Consider the following 26,573-nt stretch of genomic DNA (forward strand, 5'->3'; position numbering starts at 1 on the left):
CGTACCCAGTTTTTGCTAAACTATTTTTTATTTAATTTTTTACAAAAAAAGTTTTGTGTTTTTACATCTGAACCAAGTGTTATACAATTAACACTTAAAGGGTAAGTTAACATTATTTTATAACAATTATCGGTAAAGCATATCTTATACTGTGTTACAATACTAAAAACATAAGGACACATATTTCAAAGCAATTTGAAAAGGTTTAAATGCCTGTAATTCTCTGTGCATTTTTTCCCAAAGCATCAAAGCTTGTAAACCGCACTTGTTGAGAGACGCCTGAAATGAAACACAACCAGCAATTTTCCTCTCCACACACAAATTATACAGTGGTTACCACGAGGCTGACATCTCTGAGCTCTGAGTTTATTTTACTTCATATAAATATTTTAATAGACTCCCTATTATTCATATTCACAGTGCTGATAATACATGATTACAGTTCATAAATGAGAAATAGGTACACAAAATAAATACAAAGCACAAAAGTCCTGCTGCAACTAAAGTAACATTATGGGTTGTTTTTTTGGTGCACATTCTCAAGTGAAAAGGTTTATATTAACTAAACAACCCCAAAGACATAAAATGCACAATAACAAACAGAAATAAACAATGAAGAAACACTGTGGCATTTGCCCTTTAATTTCCTTCTCTGAGATGCAGGGAATCACTGATCTTGTTTGCATTTCACTACAACTATGTAATGATAGGCGGCTACGTGTGTGTGTGTGTGTGTGTATTACATACATGGGGGCCTCAGCTGTTGGACAAGCTTCTCTAGGTCTAAGGAACTTCACCATTCCTTAAGACCACCGTCTAATTGCAGTTTGAGGTCCAGATGCACCAGTAATATTACAGTATGGCTTAATAATAATAATACAAAAAAAAAACTGCTATAAAGATTGTTAAAAGCGATAAAAAAAACAATAACTTAAAGGAAAGTTTCACCTAGAAATAAAAGTGAATGAGAAGGAGATTTGGGATCTATGGCAGAAGGGAAGATCTTTAGTCAATAAAATTTTTATTTCAGTCTGTTCACTACACAAAGCTTTCGTATGGCTTCAGAGAATATAGTGCACAAGTCTTATGGACTACTTGTCCTTTTTGAAGCTTGACGTAAAAAAAAAACAAAAAAAACAAGAGCAGCTCGAACGTGTCTCAGAAGAAAAATCACACTGGAATGGCTTGTATGACTAAAATCATGTGTAATACAGTTTAAAATCAGGAGCGTGTGAAGTGGTAGGGCGCAGGAGTCAATGGGGAAGGCCCGAGGTCACGGACAATCTTGTTGAGGCTGGAAATTTTCTCCTCCAGGAGGAAGTTCTTCTTTTCTGCTACTTTCTGACGCTGTTCTGTCTTCTCGAGGGCTTTGAGCAGTTGAGCATTCTCCACGTAGAGGTCTTTGATCAACACATCCGATTCACTGTTCCTGATCAACTACAGAAGCAGAGAGTACAGAATGGTTATGCTGGAAGTCTGATTTGGACAGAGTAAAATGCATCATCAAGAATGTGTTAAAGGAGGACATTTGTGTATTTCTGAACCTGCTCTTTCAGCTGAGACACTTTCTCCTGTAGCAGCAGTTTGAGGTTTCTGAGCGTGAGCTCCACTTCTCTCATTCTCTCCTCCATCTGTAACAGCACCACCTCCCGCTCGTCCTGCTGGGCATACAGATCAAGGTCAGAGGTCATGACAGATTAAGTCAATTTATCTGCTTGAAATAAACTGCCTTAGTTATGTTCACTTAATTAACAAACCTAAAAGAGAAACCTTCCCTTCCTTACAAACCTAAAAGAAAACTAAAATAGATTATATAAAAGCAAATGGAAATAAATATAACTTTTTTTTTTTAATAAACAGTGTAAAATAAGGGACATGTAAGCAAGTCACAGACAATCAAGAGTAAGCTTTTTTTTTTTTAAATTAAACTTAAAATTAAATTCACTACACAAAATATTTCACCTAATAGTTTATTTGATCGCACTTTTATATTTAAAAAACACATTCACATGAATAAGGGACATAACACATTTAAACCAAGTAAAACATCCAACACAATTCAAACAAATTAAATAAATCAAATTAAATAAATAAAACAGCATTCATTAATTATAAATCAGTGATGCAAAATGTCCAGTAAAATATGTAGAGGTAGATAAAGCAATGTTTTAATAAATAAAATTAAATAAAAAAAAAGGGGATTTTTCTCAAAACAATCATTCATTACAGCTGAAGTGCAGTATCACACATTAAAACGATGATGCCATAACAGTGCAAAATTAAAAACAAAACTGCTTATTTAATTGCCTTAAGATCTTAAAATGAATTCATAATCATAGATTTAATGCCATTAAGGGCAGTACAATGTCAAAATCCTATTTTACTGCATGTGTGGCAGCATCTGGACCAAAGAAGAACCATCTCACAGCCAAGTGTACATGCAGCATGATGCCACCTTGTGGCAGATTCAGGTCATTACCAGCTGCAAAGCTACATTGAGCCCAAAAACTCAAACAAGAACAACCAAATCTGGCAGGAAGGTTTCGGTGATCGGACCACACAGACTAAAGATCAGAGTTCAAAGTTGAAATGATGTCACAGGCTGCAATTCTTCTATGTCTGTTAGTGATGATGTCACAGCTCTTACACCTGTAGAAACACATACACACAGCGCTATATATACACACGTCTTATATCCACACACACAGAGAGCTGTGTGTAGAACAGACTTGCACAGATACAAACCCCCCTCAAGCACTTAATAAATACACACCAAGAGCATCATCCAACACCATTCAAATAAACAACATAGGGGTCACAAACACTGCTTCTACAGAAAGAACAGACCCAGTGCTGCCCATATGAGTGTGAATACCACGAGTGACGACTGTTTTCCAGAATAGAGCAAACAAACAGAGACACCAAATGAGCCCAGTTCACCAAAAGACCAGACGCACAGTAAATATTCCCCAGAGAGTGCTGCGCATACACGTTACAGAGTATGCACTGACCCCGAGAGTAATCTTGTCCCGGCTGTGATGCTGATTGTTTGGGTGCAAGTGTGTTACCTGCATGTTGAAGTCTGGACCGTCGCTATGGTGCGGTCCTCTCTGTTCCCCCGCCAACTGTAGAGGAGACGAAGGCAAGACTGCAGCCAGCTGAGCCTAAAACAACAGAGGATCAGTGTGTTATGATGAGGGAACGAGTGTTTGTGTACATGACAGGGATGCCAAATGTACTAGGGTAGCAAGCCAACTCTACATCGTGATTTTATTCATACAAAACATGTTCCTACTATATGAAACATAATTTAAGGTTAATAAAGTAATTACAAAAGAAACAAATACCCAGAGGAGTAAGACTTAACTACTAGGTCATGACTTCGACCAGCACTAAAACGCGTTTTAAAAGTTTAATTTAAAGGTAAGGGTAACCTTGTTCCGTGTTGACAGTAGCTGAGCGTGCAAAGCCTCCATTTCACGTTTCAAGGCTGATTTTTCTTGATCTGCAGTTTTTACAAGTCCTCTGTGTTTCACACTTAATGCTTCCAGATGGCGGATCTAAAAAAGAACATCAACTTTGTCATCAATTGCTTGCACACATCCTATGGCTGCACTGAAGTAAACATGCTCTGACCTGCTCCTTTAACGACTGCAGCTCTGAGCTCATCTCGCTTATCTGTCGCTTGAGTTGCTGATTCTCCTCTGTAAGTGAGACATGCTCCGCCTCCATCAGCCCGGAAAGCTCCGCCCATACACGTCTCCCCTGCTGCTGACTACCAGACACAACGGAAACCTCCAACAACTGATATGGAGAAAGAGAAGAGGAAGGAAGAGAAATAGTTACAGTGGGTGGAGGGGGGATAAAGCGTTGTTTCAGTGTCTCCATCTAACAAATAACAGAAGCTCGGGTCCTCTATACTCACCTTCTCATTGGCAGCTTGCAATTGTTTGTGCAAAGAAATCACTTCCTGTTTAAGGGCATCTCTTTCTTGCTGTGTGATGCGTAGGTCAGATTTGAGACGAGTGTTCTGCTGAGTGACCGTCTGTAAAGATGAATCCCTTGACATGACCTGAAGGAAACCAAGAGACATTTGCCAAAAATGTCCCTCAAAGCAGAAAAAACAAAACACCAAAAAAAAACAAACAAAACCAAATGAAAACAAACAAAAACCAAACAAACACTAAACAAAACCCCAAACAAAACAAAAAATGAGAACAAAAAACAAACAAAAAAACCAAATGAAAACAAAAACAGAAAAAAGAAAAAAAAAGAAAAAAAAAAACCCCAAACAAGCAAAACTCCAAACACAATAAAATCAAACAAACAAAAAAAAACCCAAACAAACACAAAAAGTCAAGTCAGAGCGAGAGTGGGCTGTGTGCTTTTCATACCTTTTCTATGCAGCGATTGAGTTCTGATCTAAGCAATTCCTTTTCTGTTCTGCAACCAAAATCCTCCCGATCACACAACTGTAAGCGAGTGTGTATGTGTGCATAGAGAAAGACAGGCACAGAGAAAAATTATTTTTATGAATGTTCGTGCCACTCAAACTCTTGAGCATATTACTATGAAACTGACACATTTAAAACCATACCCCATTCTTCTCATTGGCTGAGCTGTCATGTTGACGTATCACTTCCTGGAGTGTATGTCGAAGTACATGATCTGCATTCTGCTGTAATAAGAAATTCTCCTCCTCTACCTGCTGTGCTAGACGGCGAGGCTCAGAGAGCTGAAGAAAAGGAAATTAAGAGTCTGTTTGTGTGTGGACATATGCAAATCATTAAATACAAACATTTAAACACATATGTACTTTTAAAAAATGACAAATGGCAACCTCATAAGTATATAAAGAATCTTGATTCTGTAAGTACATCCTTCAAGAAAGTTAAAGTTAACTGTCTGGGCAATGGAATTAAATCTTACCTGTCTCCTAAGAGCTTGTACTGATCTCTTTCCTTGCTTGATGCGATGTAATCTGGACAAAGACATTTATCATATCATAAACCTGCTCTTACATGGGACAGTTAAGAACTCTGAGTGTGCATGTCTTACTGCAGGTCATCCTGGTTCTCTCTCAAGTCCTCCTCCCTTACTGTCGAGATCTTGTGCCTCAGAATGATGTTCTCTTTGGCCAGATGACAAACTTCACTCCTAAACACAGAGTGCATTGTAAATCTACTTGGTAGTACTAAACTGCATACTTGCATTAGGCTTGGTGTAAACAGTCCCTTAGTCTGTTAAACTTACAACATGCTCCACAGTGCATTAGAAATTTGTAAAAGTTTAGACAAGGGTTGGGTCAAAACAGATAAGCAACAGTTCACTACACTGCAGATCTCAGTCACAAAACTCGAGTACAACTGCACCAAAAAGTTGTAAGTGTGCGAGGGATTAACGATGGTGAATGGGGCTCTATCTCAGCAAAGAGGAAGGGTCTACAATAAGGCACTCACGCAGAAGTGACTTGGCATCAGGGAGCAAATGGGATGAGCAGAGTGGGAATACTGATCTACAGACATAAAACAGGGGACCATCATATGGTACCTCCGCTCTTGCATTTGTTCATGGATCCTAAGAGATTTGCCCTGAAGATCAGCAAGTGCTCGGCGTAGATGCGAATTCTGTTTCTCAAACTCCATGCAGAAGAATTCAAGCTCTGTCACCGCAGCAATCTTCTCCTTCAGCTGGGAGTTGTGGAATGAAGTATCGGAAGAGTCAGAGTCCCACTGCAGCACTTTATCCTGCTTATCAAGTTCCTGGACAAGAACCTTCAGTTTAGAATTCTCCATTCGAACTCGTTCAGTCTCTTCCAGCACTGACGCCAGCTGTTTGTGCAGGTCCTGGACTATGTGCATCTTGTCCTCCAGACTGTTGACTCTACTTTCCAGTTTTCGGTTGCCGTCTACGAGCTGCAAGTTCTCTTGGATGCTTTGCTCAAAACAGACCTTTAACTCAGAAAGTAGCACATCTTCGATTGGGGCCGCCATTTGCTTAAAGTGCTTTGGTACTTGAGGTGTGATATTCTCTTTCTCTGGATCCTGTCGTTTAGGGCTCTGCAACTGAGAGCTAGTGCATCCTATGGCATTGTTGTACTGCATTACTGTTTCTTGAAGGTCCAGGATCTCCTGCATGCACACATCTCTCAGATCAGCAACTTTGTCCTGCTCTGTATCAACTAGAGTTAGGGTACAAACCTCCTTTGCAAAGGGCCTGATATTATTCTCAAGACTTGCAATGCTGATACCATCGTCTGGACTTTCTTCAGTCTCAGGTTCAACTGGTTTGCCATTGTATTCAGCCTGGGTGTCATCTTTGCTTGGGGATTCCTGGTGTTGCAAGCTCTCTTGGTTATAGGAATCATCAGATTCTGCAGAGAAATTACCTTCTCTTTCTGTGCCATTCAAAATATACTCCTCTTCCATCTTCAAAGTGTCATCTCTCTGAGTCTCAGTGCTATTGCTCTTAACATTCAGCTCTTCACTCAGTTCTCTATCTTCAAAACCACCCACTCCAGGATTACTGAGTTTCTCCTTAGTCTCTTCCTTCTCTTCTTTAGGACAATCAGGGGTTTCTGTTCCACTGTTGTTAGATTCTACATCAGATATATCTGATTTACCATCAGCACAAGAGTTTGAAGTTATACCATTTGTAACTCCAAACTCTGGGCATCTGTGTAGCTGTGAATTACCAAAGTCTGGGTCAGTAACTTCATCCACTTCCTCTTCATCTTCTCTGTTTACAGAAGACTCCTCACATATGACGTGCTTTGGACTGACTTCAGTAGATTCTGTGCAGGTTTCTTCATGGAGTTCATCAAAGGGCTCTACTGTGGATTCTTTACAAGTTTCTTCAAGGTCATCTCCATTGGGTTCTACAGGGATTCCTACAGTGGACCCTATGCAAGGTTCTGCAGAAGGTTCTCCAGTGGTTCCTGTCAACTGCAACACAATTTCCTCCAACTGCACCACTCTCAATGCTAGTGCATCTCTCTCTGCAAGCAGAGCCTCTCTCTCATCCTTTAATTCCTGACAGAAGAGCTCCTCGCCTTCCTGGATTTTGCCCATCAGCTCCATGCTCTCCGAAAATGAAATTACTTCCCCTCGCCTGCTCTCCAAAGCAGACAGACTACTTTGCAGCTCTACTCGCTCCTGGATGAAGTCATCCACGGCCTGCTTCAGCATCTCTTCCAGCTCAGTGGCTTTGTTCTCTGCTTGTGCCAGCAGCAGGTCTTTGGCCTCCATCCTATCCTGCATATGGTTGTGCAGCTCATTGAGTTGGCGGCTTAGCTCAATTTCTTTGGTTCGAGCAGCATTGACAAAAGCCTCAAGCTCGGCCTGAAGCTGTAGGTTCTTGTCTGTCAGAGCTTTAATATCTTGTGCGTGTGCAACTTCAAGGCTTTGACGCTCCTTTTGGAGCTTCTCCCTCTCTAGGTCCAGCGCCTCCCTCAAAAGCTTCCACTGTTGCTCCGCCTCCTTGGTGGCTGCCTCTGACTCCTCCTCCCACTGGGCACGATCTGCAGCATGCTGTTGGGCAAGTGCTGCAATCTCACTTTGGTAATGTTGTTCGAGTTTATGTACATCCACCAGAAAGCGCTCAGACACTGCCTCTTGGTCACCATAGAAACGGACTTCCACTTCTTCAAGTCGCTGAGAAAATTGTTTCTCCAGCTCTCTCCTGTACATGGCCAATCAACATTAATAGCTTATAACATTACCTAAAAGAAATGGAGATTACCTAGAGGTTTTTGTATGTTTCAAAATGACAAGTTGAGTGTTGTTAAATCCAAAAGCATGACACACAGGACCAAATTCCCTAAATATTTTAAAGTACAATAGAAGAAAAAAAAAAAATCAGTTTTTAATTCACTTTTCCCCAGGAAAATAAAAAATCCTTTAAAAATAATTTTATGTAACATATATATATATATATATATATATATATATATATATATCTTACAAAACTTTAAAAATATAAAAAAGTCAAAATTTGTTCATCTTTTCAAATGTCAGCTAAAAATTATTTCCTCAAATTCTTTTTAAACCAACAGTCCAGTAAAATTTGCTTAATATACACTTAGGAGAAAAGTTGTTTTCAGAGAATGCATCTCTTTTACAGGTATTTTAACTGCTAAAGACAAAAATACTTGCAACAGAAAACATTTTTGCTGTGTATCCATTTTAAGCACCTACCTTAAAAGAAAATGGCTTCAGAAGGAATTAAATTAGTCTTTCTTCACATTAAAAAATGCCAAAGGTTTAAAGTTAGTAATTCTAACTAGTGTGTCTTACCTCTGTTCTGCAATATCTGAGCGTAGTCTCTCCAAAAGGCCGCCAAGTCTTTCTCTCTCCTCGCTGTGCTTGACACTCAGCTCCTGCATGGCCTCCTTGTGCGCCTCCTCCATTCGGCTCTGCTCTTCATTCAGCACCTGCTCCCACCTCCTCTCCTGCTCCTCTCTCTCTCCTCGCAGCCTCTCTCTCTCCTGCTCCAAACAGGCCTGAAGCACCTCCTCATGCTGTTTCTCCAGCTGAGCCCTCTCTCTCCCCCAATGCTCCATTACAATGCTCTCTGTCTCCTCCTGCTGTGAGCGGAGATGTTCCCTCTCCTCCTGCAAACGCTGTAGGAACAGAGCGTGATGTTTGTTCTCTAACGAAGCCCGCTCCTCATCCCACTGTTGCCTGAGCCTCCTCTCCCTCTCCAGCCTCTCCTCCAGCACAGCCTGAAGCGTCTCCTTACTGATCTCCTCTAGCTCCTGCCTCTCCCGCTCCCATTCCTCCTTGAGCCTCCACTCTCTTTCCTCCAGCACAGCTTGCAATGCCTCCTTACTGTTCTCCTCTAAATCCTGCCTCTCACACTCCCACTCCTCCCTGAGCCTCTTTTCCAGCTCAACACACTCCTGTTCTGTTCTATGCTGCATCTCCTCAAGCTGAGCACTTAGCACCTCCTCATAGCTCTTTTGCTCTTCTTTCCACTGCTCCTTAAGCCTCTTCTCTTCCTTTTCCTTCTCCTCTTGCAGTCTCTCTCTCTGCTCCTGCAGATTGGTCTCCAGAACCTCCTGGTGCTTAGATTTCATCAGACTCATCTCCTCAGCATGCACTCTGATCTGCTCCTCATACGCAGTCTGTTTTTTCTCCAGAACTTGCACCTTTGCTTCCAGCTGTTCTGCACGGCTTCTGGCATCCTGCGCCTCCTGCATGAGAGAGTTAAGCTCTTGCTGGTGGAGAGTTTTGAGCGCAGACATTTCCTGCTCCAATCTGTTTGCTCTCTCTTGCTCTCTTTCCAGCTCCACCCTCAAAACCTGCACCTCCTGTTGGTGCTGCAGGGAGAGATGACTCCTCTCCTCCTCTGCACTGCGTTTTTCTTCATAAACCTACAGAGGGCGTCAGAGAGCAACAGGAAGAATCAACTTTTATTCCTTAAACAATCTAGGATAGTTTGGCATTTACTTTTATCTTAATGGTACAGTTCTTTTTAACTCTAAAATGTACACAAAAACAGCAGTTATACATTTTTTCATATTTTTCATAGTTTTAGTTAGGGGTGAGCCCGAATAGTCAACGATTCGATGCCTCGATAGCAGAAGACCGATTCGACTACCAATCTCACAGTCGAATATTCGCGGGGTGTTATGATCATGCCATTTTGGCTATATGGGTGTGCTCAAATGCCTGAACTACTGGTTTTCTCCCAATAAGTTAATATACAGCCTATTAAGATAATGTTGTAAATAAGAATTTGAAAAGAAAGAAGCTTTTAATAAATATTTTTAACGTGCGTGAATAAATCCAACCACCCCTATAGATTTAAGTTTCATTTGTGTTAACGTCAGTAATTATGACTGTCCAATGTCTGACTTGACTCTTGGTAGTGTATATTGCCCCGCACCCAAACATATAATTCGCCTATCGGCAAGATTCGAAAATTCCGATTCGACTATGAAAAACTAGGACACCCCTAGTTTTAGTATGCACATGTGTGTGTCTCACCATTGCCCTGATGTTTTCTATCTCTCGTTTATGCTGCTCCAGTAACATCTCGGTCTCTAGACTCATGTTTAATGGCTGCTGCTCCTGAGAACCTACAAATGCACACACACAACAGCACAGCTGAGTGACAGAAGATGGACACCAACTGCAAGCATTTAGTGTTATCGATGAGTATTGAATATGAGCAGACATGTATGTTACCTGGGACTGGACTCTTGCTGGCCAGTTCATCAGACAGACTCAGTCCAGGACGTGTTGAGGGTGTGTGGCCTGAAGTCTGATATTCCTCCAGCTGAGCTTCCAGCTCATCTATACGATCCTGCAACTCCTACAATACACATACAGTTATATATATGAATTTGAGTGAGACAGTATAATAGAACTATGTATAACAGAGCTATGACTGAAACAAAAAAGAAAATAAACAGAAACAGAAGTTACAGACCCTGCACTGCTCCTCGTAGTTCCTGCGCAGCTGTCTCAGACGCTCCTCCTGCTGATAAAACTCTGCACTGTCTGGATCCAAATCACCAAACTACACACAAAAGCATTTTCATATTGTTCATGTTTACTAGATGGGGATTTTCAAAAATAGATGCATTCACAGTTTCTACAATAGTAAATATTTTAGAGTTTGGCATAACTAGAACAATGTTTATTCATTTGTCAAAACCTGATATTGTATGAATCCTGATCAAAATCATTTGAAAGATGTGTCTGTAATGTCAGCAGGCTTGAGTAAGTGATGTCAGGAAAGACAGCTGTGTCTGAGGTGATGTTACTATTGGCATACTATTGCATGTTTCTCCTCATGTCAGTACGGATGTCTGTGTCTGTGCTAATTCCAGTACCTTCTCTTTCAAAACACCGTCCAGGTTTTTTTGTACTTTGTTCAGCTGGTTTTCTGACTCCACCAGTTTCTCTGTGGTCTCTATGAGCTCAGACTCCAGACGTCCATTGTCCTACACAACATAAATTTATTGAAAAATATTCAATAAATTTTGCAATTCAAATCAAATTAAAATGACAGGCTGACAGGAATGTGATGTAAACATGTAGCAGGCAATTTATGGTTTTCACAAAACAACACTTCAATGCAAAATGCTGATTACTTTAATGGTGAGAGTTAGACGTTCTCGTAGGAAGGTTTCATCATCTCTCATCTTGCCAATTTCCTGTTCAAGCTCTTCTCGTTGCTGATTGGCCTGCTGCTGCACAAGCTCCACCTCTTTACTAAGCTCTGCTCTCAGAGCCGTCATACTCTCTTTATATTCCTGCTCCAACTTCCTGTTTAAATTGCATGCATGGACAAACACACATGCACATGACATGAATACACATGCTCACACCCACATGCGTAGACCATCAATGTCCACAGAACAAGCCTTGTGTGTTTATGCAGCAATTTCTGCAGGTAAACACAGATATAATCGTGGAAAACATCACAGATGAAAGGCAGAGCAGTAATTGGTTTGGAGAATCTTAAATCTATAACAGATTTCTGGAGTTTAAAGTAATTTGGGTTCATTTGTGAACAAAAGAAAAGGGGCAGTTGATCGAAGATGAAAGGTTACCGGAGGTTGAGTTCGTTATTGCGCTCAATGGCAGCATGATGGTCATCGACTTCAGACGCCAGCTGAGATTTCAGTTTCTCTGCTTTGTCCAGATCAAAGCGAATCCTCTCCTTCTCACGCCTTTCCAGGTCAACACACTCACTGTCACACAAAGAATTGACATTAGAATCAAACTGAAGCTCTGATGGTTCTAAAATGATCTTGAGTGAATCTGAATAATGAGCATAGGTGTGTAAAAATAATCTGGAGTGAGTCTGAATAATGATCTGGATTAAAGAATAAGATGTGATTTAGAGTAAGAGAAAACAATAGGTTTTAGTCACAATAGTAAGCTGGGGTGAGTCAAATAATGAAGTGATCTTGAATGAGTCTCCATATATAAGTAGAATCATCTGAAGTATAACAGTAATATGGTATAGAGATTTAAAGTGTGCATGACAATGTATGCAACAATGTATAACAATTGAGCTCTGTTGGAGCAAGAATTTATTTTTTCACTTTTTCTTTTTAAAACTGTTGTCATATGTAAAATATGAAAAAAAGAAAGATCTGGAGGGATATTATTAAAATAATTTACAGCTTGACATAGCTAGAAAAAAATAAATTCTCTATGAATTAAAGATAATTAATATTTAATTAATTTCTAAGACACTTTCAGTTTATATATTTTATACAGCACTTAAAATAACGAAATATAATGTCAGTTTACATCTTGTTTTTCAGCTGTATTAACTTATTTAAATACATATTTTGCCCCAATTGTGGTAAGGCCCCCTTGTGGGTCCCGGCCCCTTGGTTGAGAAACAGTAGAATGAGATGGAGTGTGTGAATAGCAAACTGAAATGATCTAGTGTCATGCAGAGTGAATAGCTGAAATTCTCTAGAGTGAGTTAGAATAATGAACTGGTGTAAGATAGAGTTAAGGAATTATTTTGATGATCATATAAATTAATAATATGAATCATGCAGTAGTACGCTGGAGCAGTTCTAGTTCTAGACCAATCTTGAGTGAGCCGTGAGAGCTGAAATGTGCCAGAGTTCAAATACATGGACTCACAGCAGATGTCTGATTTCTGCCTTAAAGCTCACTAGCGCCGCCTGGTGGATTGAGTTCTTAGTGCTCAGCAGCTCATTCTCTAGAGCAACGGTCAGCTCAGACAGATTCACTTTACCTTCCAGATTAAAATCCAGAGCCTACAGACAGACACACACATAAAAGCTTATTACAAATATCCCAGTTGAAATACAGAGTTGTGTAGACACTCAGTCTGTGTGTTACCTGTAAGATCTCAGAGCTATTGTCCACTCCCTCGTCCATCCACCTGTAAAGCAGTGTTTCCACAGGAGCGTGTCCCGATCCATCATCCAAATCCGAAAACACCTGCAGACCGATTGTACTGCTCAAAGCACATGAGATCCTTCGACCCGACTCATCAAACTTTGAATAAATAGAAGGATGGAGAGAAGAGGTTTAACACTTCTATTTGGGCCTGTTTTGCACATAGCCTATTATTGTGTACTACCTGGGTGGAATGGAGTCTCTTTAATTGTCTGTAGGGTGTAGATGCTGACGGTGTGGGTGGTTTGCTGTGGTTTATTATGCATGAGATGAACTCCTGCACATCTATTGCGCTTTCATCACCACACTGCAACAGATCCTCACCCATCTGGGAACATTCAAACACACACAGGAGCTGTGTTAACATGATCTACTTAACCACTTAATGCATCTCAGGTTGTTCGTCGTGGAAAATACCTCAATGCCTATGTGCTGGCAGAGTGTGTGTAGCTGTTGCAGGGTGGCTGTGCCATTTATGGGTAGAGAGAGCTGATGGCAAGCGTTATGCAAACGCTCCTCCATGTCACAAAGTGGCAATGCATTGCCACGTGGTGTGCTGGGTTCATCTGGGTTCCAGAGGTGCAGCTGGCCTGCACACAATCCAGTGTAAATGTCTTGCATAAGGGAAGATTTTTGTTTATTTATTTATTTTTTAAGAGTATTTAAACTCACCTTCTGCCTCAAACTCTTCAGAAATGCTTATGTCAGCATTCCAGCGCTGTAAAAAATAAAATGCACAGATGAAAAACACTGATAATCACACCCCCAGGAGGGGCAGTACTGAGCAACAATAAAAAAAGCAGATGATCTCAATAAAGAGGTAAACTTAAGCTCTATCTTAAGCTATTACAATTTTAACAAGATATGTTAATGATTAAATTGTGGATTGAACGATTGTTTATTATAAATAATGTAATTGTTTAGGATTATTAACTGTCAATTAATTAATATCAAAACAATTGCCTGTATTTTATAATCTACTCAAGGTTTAATACATAGGACTATGGCTCAAAAATTTGTGGAAAGATTTCATTATTATTTCTTTTTAATGAAATGAATGCTTTTTCATAAAGGATGCATTTAATTGATGAAAAGTGACACTAACAACATTCCAAAAGCTGCTATTTTCCAATCAATGCTTAAAAAAAAAAAAATTAAAAAAAAAAAAAGGTAGCACACTTTCCTGAAAAATATTAAGCAGCATGACTGTTCTCAATATTAATAGCCATTAGAAATGTTTATTGATTTTGTATCAGCATATTAGAATGAATTATGAAGGATAATGTTACTAAATTGCTGAAAATTCAGCTTTGCCAAATTACATTCAAAATATCTTAAAACAGAAAAGTTCTTCTAAAATTCTCTCTCTCTTTACTGTACTTTTGATCAAATAAATGCTGCGTTGGTAAGCATAAACGACTAAAAAAAATAAATCTTTCAGAGTTAAATGTATGATAATAACAAAAATAATAATAGCTAACCAAATTAAAAACTAAAAGTAAAAAAATATACATTAAAATATTAATTATGCAGAATTAGCCACAGGTTGTGAAACTAAAAAGCCATTCAATCAACTGCTTCCATATTGTTTGTTCAAGTTCATTGTGTGTGTGTGTGTGTGTGTGTTCAAATATAGACAGAGTAAATGTCTGGGGGTGCAGGGAGCAGATGGAAAATACATGCATTGGAATTCAGGGGGTGGGGAAGGGTCATTGTTCGTCAATAGAACCCCCCCCTCAGCACATCTGCTGTTGTAGAACCGGAGGATTGTTCACACACCGGACTATCAGAGAGAGCTCTGTGCAGCAGTGTGCGTTAATGTGTACCTGCTGGAAAGCGTGGTACACACAAAAAAGCTCACAAATACAAGCCAGCATGAATTTGATAATTCAACGCGAGACGTCAATGCTTGATATTTTGCTTTAAAGTGGGGCGTCTCTTCTGAGATTATGAAATCTCATTAACTGCTGTCAGAGCAGAGGGCAAAGAGACACACACACACACACACACTCTTTTGGAGCTAGCTGCGGCTGAATAATTTGGATTGTTTCTGAAGGAGAAATCGCAACTTTAACCTTCAGCATTATCTGTGGATTCAGATATGGATGATTCTAAATGAGAAGAATGTGGCTTAACCTTTACGCTTCACTGTTATTCATGTGAGCGTTTGTTACCTCACGTTTCCTGGGTACAGTCCTTTCGTCGCTCTCTTGAGCATCTTCATCATTCTCCTCCTCATCTTCGGCCTGGGTGTGTGAATCAGTGTGTGTGTGAATAAACTCCGGAGCAGAGCGGCGGCCATAGCGCTTACTGCCCTTTACAAAACGTGGCTGGACTTCTGGGGAATCTACGGGAGAGATAAATAACTCTTACAACATTTATACAAAAATAAATGCATTCCTCCACAGTAACATCTAACAAGAGCTCAACGCTTTCAAAATACTAGCTACACTCTCACAAATTCTGCTCAAGGGATGTCTAATGACCACATATCTGTAAATAAAATATAATATATATAAAATAAATTAATATATATAAAATAACTTCTTAAATAATTGAAGACACACAGAAAATATCCTGAAACAAAAAAATTATATGACTGTTCAAAGGTTTGGGGTTGGTAGGATTTTTTTAAACTTTTTTTTTTGCTCACCAAGGCTGCATTTGTTTGGTCAAAAATAACACAAAACAATAATACTGTGAAATATTACAAATATTTTAAAAAGTAATTTTTTTTTTCCTGTGATGGCAAACTCCAGTCTTCAGTGTGACATTATACTTCATAAATCATTCTAATATCCTGAAACATATTAAGCAGCAAAACTGTTTTAAACATTGATAATAATAAGAAATATTTGTGAAAACCATGGTACCTTTTTCAGGATACGCTGACAAATTGAAGTTCAAAAGAACAGAATTTGTTTGAAATAGAAACCTTTTGTAACATTATGAATTTACTGTCACTTTTGATCAATTTAATGCATCCTTCCTGGTTTAAAGTATATATTTTGTAATCTTACTGACATCAAACGTTTGAAGACTAGTGTTTATGGGCAGCATAGAGTTTAATCAAACTATACCATAAAGTCTGCAGTATTCATTACCGGATCATTCATGATATATTAGCAACAGTCAATGTTTCATTTTTAGAAACAAAATCTGTGAACCATTTGTTTATCGTTCACCTTAGAAACCTGTGATTGAAATTCAATTGAGAGCATGAATGAACGATGAATGCCCAGTTCTGTTTGAGGCCCAGGGTAACACATACACTGTGTGTATAAATGCTGTCTACCAGGTGTTAAGCAGAAATGATTCATGAAGAAATAATGTTTGCTAAGGCAACCATCACTATTTCTATTGCTTATAATTAGGCAAACACTTGTAGCAACCGCATAGCAATGCCCTGGCTACTATCATTAACTGTGAGATGTCATAATTAGAGAAGAGCTTGTTTTAAGATAGAATAGACTTAATTTACACTCTCACTGTTCTCAGAATAATCCTCCTTAATCCAGATTTAACCTTACATCCTCCCTCAGCTCAGGCTGTCTGGTTTTTAATACATTCTCTATTACATCATGATTTCTAAATGCTGAGCAGAACCATTTGATTACAACCTGCATTAAAATTTGTGTGTCCAATGTCAATTATAGTAAACACACACACACACACACATTAGTCATAAATCAAGCAGATCGAATAATAAACAGCTATATCCAAAAGATCTAGATCTAGATATATATCTTAATGATGTCCGTTCATTATATGGTTTAAATCTAAAACATTTTGGTTACCAGGCGAGATCTTATGAGGATGTTACCTGGTCGTTCAAGACTTTCTTCTGGATCATTTGTGCTTGTGCTTGATAACACAAGGATCAGCGCATCCTTAAACTGTTCAAAATCAACCTGAAAGATCAAAACAGTAGCAATTAATCACTCCTCTTTTTATCAGTGTCTATCAAGACTATACAGTTTCTAGTTATAGATGCTTTAAAAGGTTGTTTGGTTTGGGTTTTGAACAAAATGCAAAGTTTCTGAAATGTAAACCACACTCAAATTCTCCTGTCCATTAACAGTATTTAATGCCTCAGCATTATAATTAACACACACACACACTCATAAAAAGATAAAAATAAAGACTAAAATAAAAACAGAAAGTGTCACTAAAATAAATTAATATTTAAATAACACATGTGATCTCTCACCCGTGCATGGATCTGGTCCTCCAACAGTGTGCGTAAGAGTGTGTTCAGGGTGTTCTCCTCCAGCTGAAGGGCCCGGCCGAGATCGGTCAGCTCTTCAGGACTCAGAGAGCCCAAACCACTGCCATCAAAACTCTCAAACACCTCTTTCAATCGTTCCTCATACTGGTCCCTCGCTCCATCCATCAGCCCTTCCTACAGAGACACAGACAGAGTTACACATCCCGTTCACTGACTTTCAGCTTACTCAGGCAGATAGTTCACCTCCACACTCACAATAACTCCAACATATTCCTGTTCAAAACACAAGGATGCAGAAAGAGCCATCAACAACCAGAGTGAGCGACAAAAAAAAAAATGGACAAGAGCAACAACGAGCTCGAGCGCAAATGCTTGACACACTCACACACACCGGTCACTTTTACCAAGGAGGCTGTATTGGCTGTCAGCCATTAAAGGACTACAGCTTTCATAACAGCAGAACAACATTCCCACAGTTAACTAATGGATGTCCATCACTTTTTCAGTTGTATAAGGAGTATATAGATATCTTTTACATCTCTGGGCATATTTCCATTTTTATAAGAGGTACCATTTTTTTTTTAAATAATACATGTATAGTATTATGTTTATTAGGGATGCACAACATATCTGTACAGTACAAGTTATTGGCCAATATTACAGATTTTTAAAATGCATCAGTGTTTAATTATGCATGCCCATTTCTCCTGTTTTTATATTTAGATTATTAGATATTATAAGTAATTTATAATAATAAAATAGATAATTTTATACTTTTTAACAAACATTATCAACTGATTTTTAAAGACACTAGTAATTTAACACTGTTAAATGTAATCTTTAAAAAAATTATTAATCTTTTTGTTCATACTAAACATTATAAAGTAGATGCCAAAATTTACTTGCAGCATTAAAAAAAAAAAAACATTTTGCTTTTTAATATTTTTATGCAATTTATTTATGTGTAAGTAATACGTGTATTTTAATAATCTTTCATATATCATTTGTCAATTATCAGCCGCAACATAATAAAATAATTATCAGTTTATTAGGGACATTCCTAATACTTGTTAATGTACAAACATCTCCAATAAAACAGTCCATGGACATACATTGTTATGCTTGTTTTAATCAAGGCAAACACAACCAATATCTAAATCAAAGACATATTTTATGACTCAGTTTCTATTACTTTTAAGACTTACATCATTTCCTTGAGCTTAGGATTTGTGCTCATGGCTATTAAGAGTATATAAGGTTCAAGATGGAACAAAGCTTGAGCCACAAAAATGGAGAGACCTACAGCACTATTTCTGACACACACAATCCCTCCGCTCAGGAAGAGATGAGATCTGTGGGCTAAATGCAGAGCAGAGCACAGATGAGAGGCCAACGTCAGGACACACGAGTTATAACATCTGAGATGAACACAATCAAACACACTCGGCTGCAGGTGTCTTTTGTCCCAAGGAGCCCTGACCCCTCTGAAAGTCTTACAAGCATATAAGTGTGTGTATTCATTTATTATTCTTCAGTGTATGGTGCACACGCTCTCTCTCTCACAAACACACATATACACACACAAAAGGGGAGGGGTTTGGTGGCCATCTGCTCCTTGTCAATGACATCACCGGCCCCTTACAAGGACGCCTGAGAGTGACCAGGTGTCCCTCTACTCAGGAAGAACAGATTCAGAGTCACTCAGATATTTGGACGAGGTAATATGTGAAATTGATTTTGAGGGACATTTTGTTTCTAACCATAAAAAATGTACAGGCAGGGTCATACATATATGCCTAATACTATTAAATCACATCAATAATCAATAATCAGACCATTTTTAAAATACAAAATTAGCTATAAACAGGTAACCAAACCCTTTAACCAACATATTTATTTCACTTTTCCATTCATTTGTGATAACTGGATACTCATTTTTCTCTTTTTGTATTAATTACATTTTTATTCATAATTAATTTTGTGTTTTATAATTGAGATTGGCTTTTTTTTTTCTTTACATAGAAATAACTTTGGACTGAACATTTTTTAACAGACATCTTTGTATTTGACTAATTAATTAAAATGAGCCTAACCTTATTACTGTATTAATTTCATATGCCACATGCATCACTGTAAATTATGATATTTCCACATTTGCAAATCACAATTTTAACCTTATATGTGACCCTGGACCACAAAACCAGCCATAAGGGTCCATTTTGAAACTGAAATGAAATTGATTTTATTTATACAGCATCTAAAATTGTATAAATAAGCTTTCCATTGATGTATGGTTTGTTGGGACAATATTTGGCCGAGATACAACTATTTGAAAATCTGGAATCTGAGGGTTCAAAAAAACTCAAAATATTGAGAAAAATCGCCTTTAAAGTTGTCCAAATGAAGTTCTTAGCAATGCATATTACTAATCAAAAATAAAGTTTGGATGTTTACAGTAGGAAATTTACAAAATATATTCATGGAACATAATCTTTACTTAATATCCTAATGATTTTTGGCATAACAAAAAAAGAAGAAGAAAAAAAAAAAAGATAATTTCGACCCATACTATTGCTACAAATATACTCGTGCGACTTATGATTGGTTTTGTGGTCCAGGGTCACATATGTGCAGGTTTTCTATGATCATGGGAACCGTTTACTATGTAAATAACACACAAGAAAGCACAATACAACAAATGTATTGCCAGAATACATTTTTTATTTTCCAAAATAATTTTACTACACAATATCATATTGTAATGACCTGGCAATCAGCGCTAGCAGCCAGGTGCATTATGGGTATTTGTTTAGAGTTGATTTATGCGTTATTTAAGTAAGATGGTTGGGTTTTTGCGTCAGCAATGTTATGTGTGTTTATGTTCAAGTCAGTTCGGGTGGGTTTGGTTCATTTACTGCCCTGTTATGTAAAGAGTGTGCTGTTACCGTCACAGAGAGAGATGTGTAGGGGAGGGACTTGGCAATATGGGCTTGATTGTAAAAGTTCTAATTATGTGTTCAGAATAAATGTGTAATGAAGACATTACTGCCTCCTGCTGGTTTGTTTTGCCACTGCTTTGGACGACAGAGACACTCAAAGTCGTGCGGTGTATGGGACACGAGTGCTCGCATTTCCTGCTAGTAATTAGTCAGTAATAGTGGAGCGGCCAAACTTAGCTCCGGCTAGCCCCACGTTCTACAGAACAACAGCCAGTTGTTACAGTGGTGTCAGAAGTGGGATTTGGGCTGTTTAGAAGACGCCAATATGGAGCAAAGTATAGGCGAATTAGAGCGTGCCATCCGAGACAACAGCATCATGTTAGAGCGCCTGACAAGTGAGACGACGCGGAGGAGCAGGGCTCCGCACCAACCTGACGGCGCCAGTGTTCCCCGGACAATGTACCGCGCTCCTGGTCAGGGGCGGAACGAACCACCGGCCGTCACACCGACACTACAAATCAATGGCCGCCCAGGCATCCTCATACGATCACCTGCCAAGCTGCCACGATACAGCGGGTTGACACCCCTGGAGCCTTACCTGGCACAGGTCGACCTGGCTGCTCTCCACGATGGATGGAGCCGCGAGGAGACAGCGACTCACTTAGCCCTCGCCTTGGAGGGTCCCGCGCTTCAGGTCCTCATCGATCTGTCCCCTGAAGAGCAGCGTGATCTCCAGGCCCTCACCGCTGCTCTCAACCGCCGCTTCGGGCAGAGAACCTCCGCAGAGCAGAGCAGGGAGGAGCTGACAAACCGACGTCGACGTGAAGGAGAGAGTGTGGGCACATTCGCCGCTGACATCCGGGTCTATGCCCGGAGGGGCTACCCTACCTTTCCGGCCACAGCGAGGGAAGAGCTGAGCCTCCACGCTTTCCTGCGGGGCCTTACACCTGAGCGGCTCCGCCAGCATGTCCGCCTGTTGTCACCCCGAGATCTGAGTGAGGCGCTGAGAGAGGCTGAGCGAGCCGAGGAGGTGCTACAGGCTGGGCCGATGACAAGTCAAGCTCCGCTCCAACGCCAGCTAACGAGAGCAGCCGAACGAGAGGTGGAAGGGGTCCAGTCTGAGGAGGAGGTCAGCTGGGTCCAACCAGCGGTGACCCCCCGACGGAGGTCCAGACTAGACCGCTGCTTCCGCTGCGGAGAACCGGGGCACTTCGCCAGGGACTGCCCTGCCCCGAGCCCCCGGCCCCGGGCAATGTCACCCCCGGGAAACGACCTTGGAGTGAGGCAGTGAGGGGACCCTCACCCCGTTCTATGGCACCCCTCCACAATGACTGCCCTACTGTGGGGCGCTGCGGGATTACCAGAGGACTGTACCTGGACTGTGTGGTTGACGGGCAGCCCTGCAGCGCCCTGGTGGATACGGGGTCCACCATTTGCTTGCTACGAAAAGGACTGTTGTCAGGAACGGCCGGTCCCCTTCCAGAGGACTGGACCCCCACCAATACCGAACTACTCACCGTCACGGGTGAAAGGACAGTAATGCCTGGGAAGAAGCTGTTGTCTGTGGTGGTGGGGACGAGCCAGACGCGCCACGAGTTCTGGCTTGCCGACATCAGAGATGAGTGCATTGTTGGCCTGGACTTGTTGGCCCACTGGGGAGCACGTGTCGACGTGCCAGGGGCTGCCCTCTGCCTCGGTAACGAGACCGTGCCGCTCCGGTTGGGCCGGAGCCGCCATGGAGAGGCTGCCGCCCCACAGCCGCCGTCCAGACATCAGTGCTCGCCGGCTCCAGCCCCCAGCCGCCGCACAAGAGCTGCAGAGACTCAGGGGGAGCCCTGGGGGAGCATTGTAGCTCAGACCAGCACACCCCAGCCGTTATCACCACACACTCCATCCGCCCCCCCATCACCTGAGACTGTTGTTGCTGTTGAGGAGTTGGGGCGGCGAAGCGGTGAGCATCTAAGCACGTCGCAGCAGGAGCAGCTGCAACACCTATTGAGAGAATTTGTGGACATTTTTGCAGCCCGAGAGGAGGACTGTACCAGGACAGCTCTGGTGCAGCATCACATTGACACTGGCCCCGCGGCCCCCATTCGCTTGCGCCCCCACCGACTGCCTCTCGCTAAGCGCCAGGCTGCCGAAGAAATGATCCGAGATATGGCAGCTAACAGCATTATTGAGCCCTCGGACAGTCCCTGGGCCGCACCCATGGTCATGGTGCGGAAGAAAACGGGGGGGTGGCGCCCCTGCGTGGACTTTCGACGACTGAATGCGGTCACCCGCAAGGACTCATACCCGCTGCCGCGCATTGATGATGCATTGGATTATGTTGCTGGATCCTGTTGGTTCAGCTCTTTGGACTTGCGCAGCGGGTATTGGCAAGTAGAGCTGGCGTCAGAGGCCCGGCCCAAAACTGCGTTTACCATAGGGCAAGGACTGTGGCAGTTTAGGGTGATGCCCTTTGGACTGTGTAACGCCCCAGCCACTTTTGAAAGGCTGATGGAGCGTGTCCTTAAAGACATTCCCCGCACTCGCTGTGTGGTCTACTTGGACGATCTGTTGGTCCATGCCAGAGACTTTGACCAGGCTGTCCACAACTTATGGGAGGTCCTGACAGCCATCCGTAGTGCCGGGTTGCGGTTGAACCCGGCCAAGTGTAACCTGCTCACCCGCCAGACGCAGTTCCTGGGGCACGTGGTTAGCGAGAGCGGGGTGGCCACCGACCCAACAAAGGTGGCTGCGGTGAGGGATTGGCCCCCACCAACCAACATCTCTGAGCTACGGAGCTTCCTGGGCCTGGCCTCCTATTATAGGAGGTTCGTCAGAGACTTTGCAACCATCGCCAGCCCCTTACATCAGCTGACAAACAAGGGCCGGCGGTTTGGGTGGTCTGAGGACTGTGCGGCAGCTTTCAGGCAGCTAAAAGCCGCTCTCATCGACGCTCCTGTCCTGGCCTACCCTGATCCCAACAAACCTTTCCTTGTGGACACTGACGCTAGTAACGTGGGGGTCGGGGCTGTACTCAGCCAGAGGGGGGAGTCTGGGGAGCAAGTGGTGGCCTACTATAGCTGCAGCCTCAGTCGCCCAGAAAGAAATTACTGTGTCACCCGGCGGGAGTTGCTAGCGGTGATCCTGGCAGTCCGTCATTTCAGGCCCTACCTCCTGGGCACCAGGTTCACACTGAGGACCGACCACGCTAGCCTCACCTGGATGCTGAACTTCCGCCAGCCAGAGGGTCAGGTGGCAAGGTGGCTGGAGATCCTCCAAGAGTATGACTTTGAGGTTCAGCACCGACCAGGGCGACAGCATGCCAATGCTGACGCCCTCTCCAGACGCCCATGCCTCGCTGATGAGTGTCGATACTGTGGTCGTCAGGAAGAAAGAGGTCTGGGGCCATCGTCGGCGGCAGTAGGGCCGGGTGACAGTGGTGGAGATGGGGAACCGTTCACCACCGAGCAGCTGAGGCAACAGCAGGCGAATGACCGAGTGCTGGTAAAGGTGAGGGGTTGGCTGGAGGCCCGAACACGTCCAGACTGGCCAGCCGTGTCCTCCCAGGGTCCCGAGATCAAGTCGCTTCATTCTCAGTGGGGCAGCCTGGAGCTCCACGATGGTGTGATCTACAGGCGGTGGCAGGCACCTGGGCGGGGAATCGACCGTCTGCAACTCCTGGTTCCCCACACTCTGCGGCCGTTGGTCCTCCGTTGGGTTCATGGGGCAGCTGGAGCCGGCCATTTCGGGAACTCTAAGACAGTGCGGCGGCTGCGGCAGCGATTCTACTGGCCGGGGTGTCGGCAGGATGCAGAGCTGCACGTTCACTGCTGCGATGTCTGCACAGCACAGAAAGGACCCAGCCGACGCTCTCATGCGCCGTTGCAGCAGTACCTAGTCGGGGCGCCCATGGAGAGGATCGGGGTGGACATCTTGGGTCCGTTCCCCATCACAGAGGCCGGCAACCGCTTTGTCCTGGTCGCCATGGACTACTTTACAAAGTGGCCAGAGGCGTATGCGGTGCCGGATCAGAGTGCTTACACATCGGCGCAGCGACTAGTGGATGAGATGTTCGCCCGGTTCGGGGTGCCGGACGAACTTCATAGTGACCAGGGGCGGAACTTTGAGAGCCGATTGTTCAGTGAGGTGTGCCAGCGGTTGGGGGTGAAGAAGACAAGAACCACTCCCCTCCATCCGCAAAGCGATGGACTGGTTGAGCGGTTCAACCGCACACTGGCGACCCAACTTGCCATTTTGACCAGTCAGCATCAGAGAGACTGGGACCAGCATCTGCCCCTGGTCCTGTGGGCGTATAGGACAGCAGTGCAGGAGTCGAGTCAGTGCACACCGGCGGCGCTGATGTTTGGCAGGGAGCTCCGCACGCCGGTGGACTTGGTGTTCGGGTCGCCCCCCGAGCCAGAGATTGCCGGTGGGCCAGAACTGGACTATTTCAGGCGATTGAAGGAGCGTCTGAGCACCGTTCATCAACTGGCCAGGGAGGCTCTAGAGGACGCTGGAGCCCGCCAGAAGCGGGCGTATGACGCCCGTGCCCACGGGCCTACCCTTGGGCCAGGGGACAGAGTGTGGGTGTTCTGCCCCCAAAGGAAGCGGGGGCTGTCACCCAAACTGACTCATCATTGGCAGGGACCTGGGGAGATTCTGGACCAAATTTCAGAGGTGGTCTTCCGGGTCCGAATGCCTGGACGGGGTAGACGGGTGGTGCTTCATAAGGACCGGTTGGCACCGTACCACCCACTGGCCCCAGAGCAAGAGACTGGTGGAAGCCTGGGCGGCTCCCCACCATCCACTCCCAGTGCCGAGATGGACAATGACGGACTCCAGACTGAGCCTGGCGCTGGGAGTGGAACATCAGGGAGGCCGAAGCGTGTTCGACGCCGGCCAGGACATTTGCTGGATTTTGTTGTGGGAGATTAGGGTTGTGGGGACACTAACCCTCTTGTGGAGGGGGTTATGTAATGACCTGGCAATCAGCGCTAGCAGCCAGGTGCATTATGGGTATTTGTTTAGAGTTGATTTATGCGTTATTTAAGTAAGATGGTTGGGTTTTTGCGTCAGCAATGTTATGTGTGTTTATGTTCAAGTCAGTTCGGGTGGGTTTGGTTCATTTACTGCCCTGTTATGTAAAGAGTGTGCTGTTACCGTCACAGAGAGAGATGTGTAGGGGAGGGACTTGGCAATATGGGCTTGATTGTAAAAGTTCTAATTATGTGTTCAGAATAAATGTGTAATGAAGACATTACTGCCTCCTGCTGGTTTGTTTTGCCACTGCTTTGGACGACAGAGACACTCAAAGTCGTGCGGTGTATGGGACACGAGTGCTCGCATTTCCTGCTAGTAATTAGTCAGTAATAGTGGAGCGGCCAAACTTAGCTCCGGCTAGCCCCACGTTCTACAGAACAACAGCCAGTTGTTACAATATTGCATGTGTCAAAGTCTGCATTGTTGGCAACGATCGAGCAGCACCTATTGACGCTCTGTTATAAAATCTTATGGCAACAGGTCCCATATAGAGCTAGAATAGAATAAGAAAAATCTGAGAAATATCTTTGTAATAATTCACTTAATAAACTGAAAAAATGATCAGCATTTCAACAATCCGCTACTAATCAGCAATCATAGAGATTTCAGCATCACACAAGTGTCCAGCAGACACAGACACAAAGGAGGACAATGACAGACACATAGCAGACTGATCATCAGAGTCATTTAAATGAACAGATGGTTTGATTCAGCTGCAGACAGAAGGCTCATTCCATCACTGTGGTGTCTAACTCTGCTTCCACTTAGTTTTGCATGGCTTTTAAACATTTAAAGTCATTATAGAAACAGTGCCACAACCTGTTGAAAACCAAAACTACTTCCCTAATCTCACATGTCTACAGTTCTGCAATCTCAGTCCATAACACAGACTCTTAGCAACACATACACACAGCAACATTAAACACACAAACACACCAAATACACACCCATACTAAGATCCCTGACACTTCCTTTTCACTTGGTTTATCTAAGATGCTTTGTGGTGAAAGACAAGTCAAGAAACAAAGTTCTGGACTTCAATATTGCAGTCACAAATGAATCGCCAAATCAAATCACGGCACAAACTCAAACCATATGCAGGACACATGAATGCATGATGCATGAATCTATTTATGAGTGAGATTTGTGCGTGATAAAGTCAAAGTTAAACCCATCAGAACATAACTTACCCGGCGGTCTCTCCGTTATTCGGCTATAAGTCCATTAGTTTGAAGCTGTGAATGTGAGCTGAGTGCTCGGGTCAGTGTGCTACATTGTCTGTTATAATGGGGCGGTCAGGGAGATTTTGAAAGGCCCTGCAGGAGGAAGAGGAGGAGACGAGCAGAAACACAGCGCGCAACAGCGCCTCCGACAGGACAGCGATGGAACTACACACATCTTCAGCTTCGTCATTTATGCTCACCACAGCTGCTTTTATTTGATAAAAATACAGTAAAGCTTATTAAAATAACTGTT

The 26,573-nt window shown here is 42.7% G+C and overlaps 1 protein-coding gene across 2 annotated transcripts; it reads right to left on the reverse strand.

Moving 5' to 3' along the window:
- Positions 1–14: 14 nt before the first annotated feature.
- LOC306883938 (ninein-like protein) lies at positions 15–26,413 on the reverse strand. Of its 2 annotated transcripts, none has more exons than XM_079439476.1 (26): positions 26,288–26,413; positions 17,113–17,304; positions 16,726–16,813; positions 15,077–15,249; positions 13,575–13,620; positions 13,320–13,492; positions 13,087–13,230; positions 12,843–13,001; positions 12,621–12,757; positions 11,564–11,704; positions 11,102–11,276; positions 10,841–10,951; positions 10,435–10,524; positions 10,191–10,317; positions 9,990–10,081; positions 8,295–9,373; positions 5,059–5,157; positions 4,930–4,981; positions 4,598–4,735; positions 4,395–4,472; positions 3,926–4,072; positions 3,637–3,804; positions 3,435–3,560; positions 3,069–3,164; positions 1,545–1,658; positions 15–1,437 (listed from the first exon to the last, which is right to left on the reverse strand). In XM_079439476.1, exons 2-26 carry the CDS (start codon positions 17,293–17,295, stop codon positions 1,222–1,224), a joined length of 4,152 nt encoding a protein of 1,383 aa, XP_079295602.1. In that variant the 5' UTR covers positions 17,296–17,304; positions 26,288–26,413; the 3' UTR covers positions 15–1,221. The 2 variants fall into 2 exon arrangements, with proteins under 2 accessions (XP_079295602.1, XP_079295601.1); XM_079439475.1 differs by having other exon boundaries at positions 1,545–1,661.
- Between the last annotated feature and the right edge of the window lie 160 nt (positions 26,414–26,573).

This window comes from Barbus barbus, assembly GCF_936440315.1.
Source record: "Barbus barbus genome assembly, chromosome: 18".
NCBI lineage: Eukaryota > Metazoa > Chordata > Actinopteri > Cypriniformes > Cyprinidae > Barbus > Barbus barbus.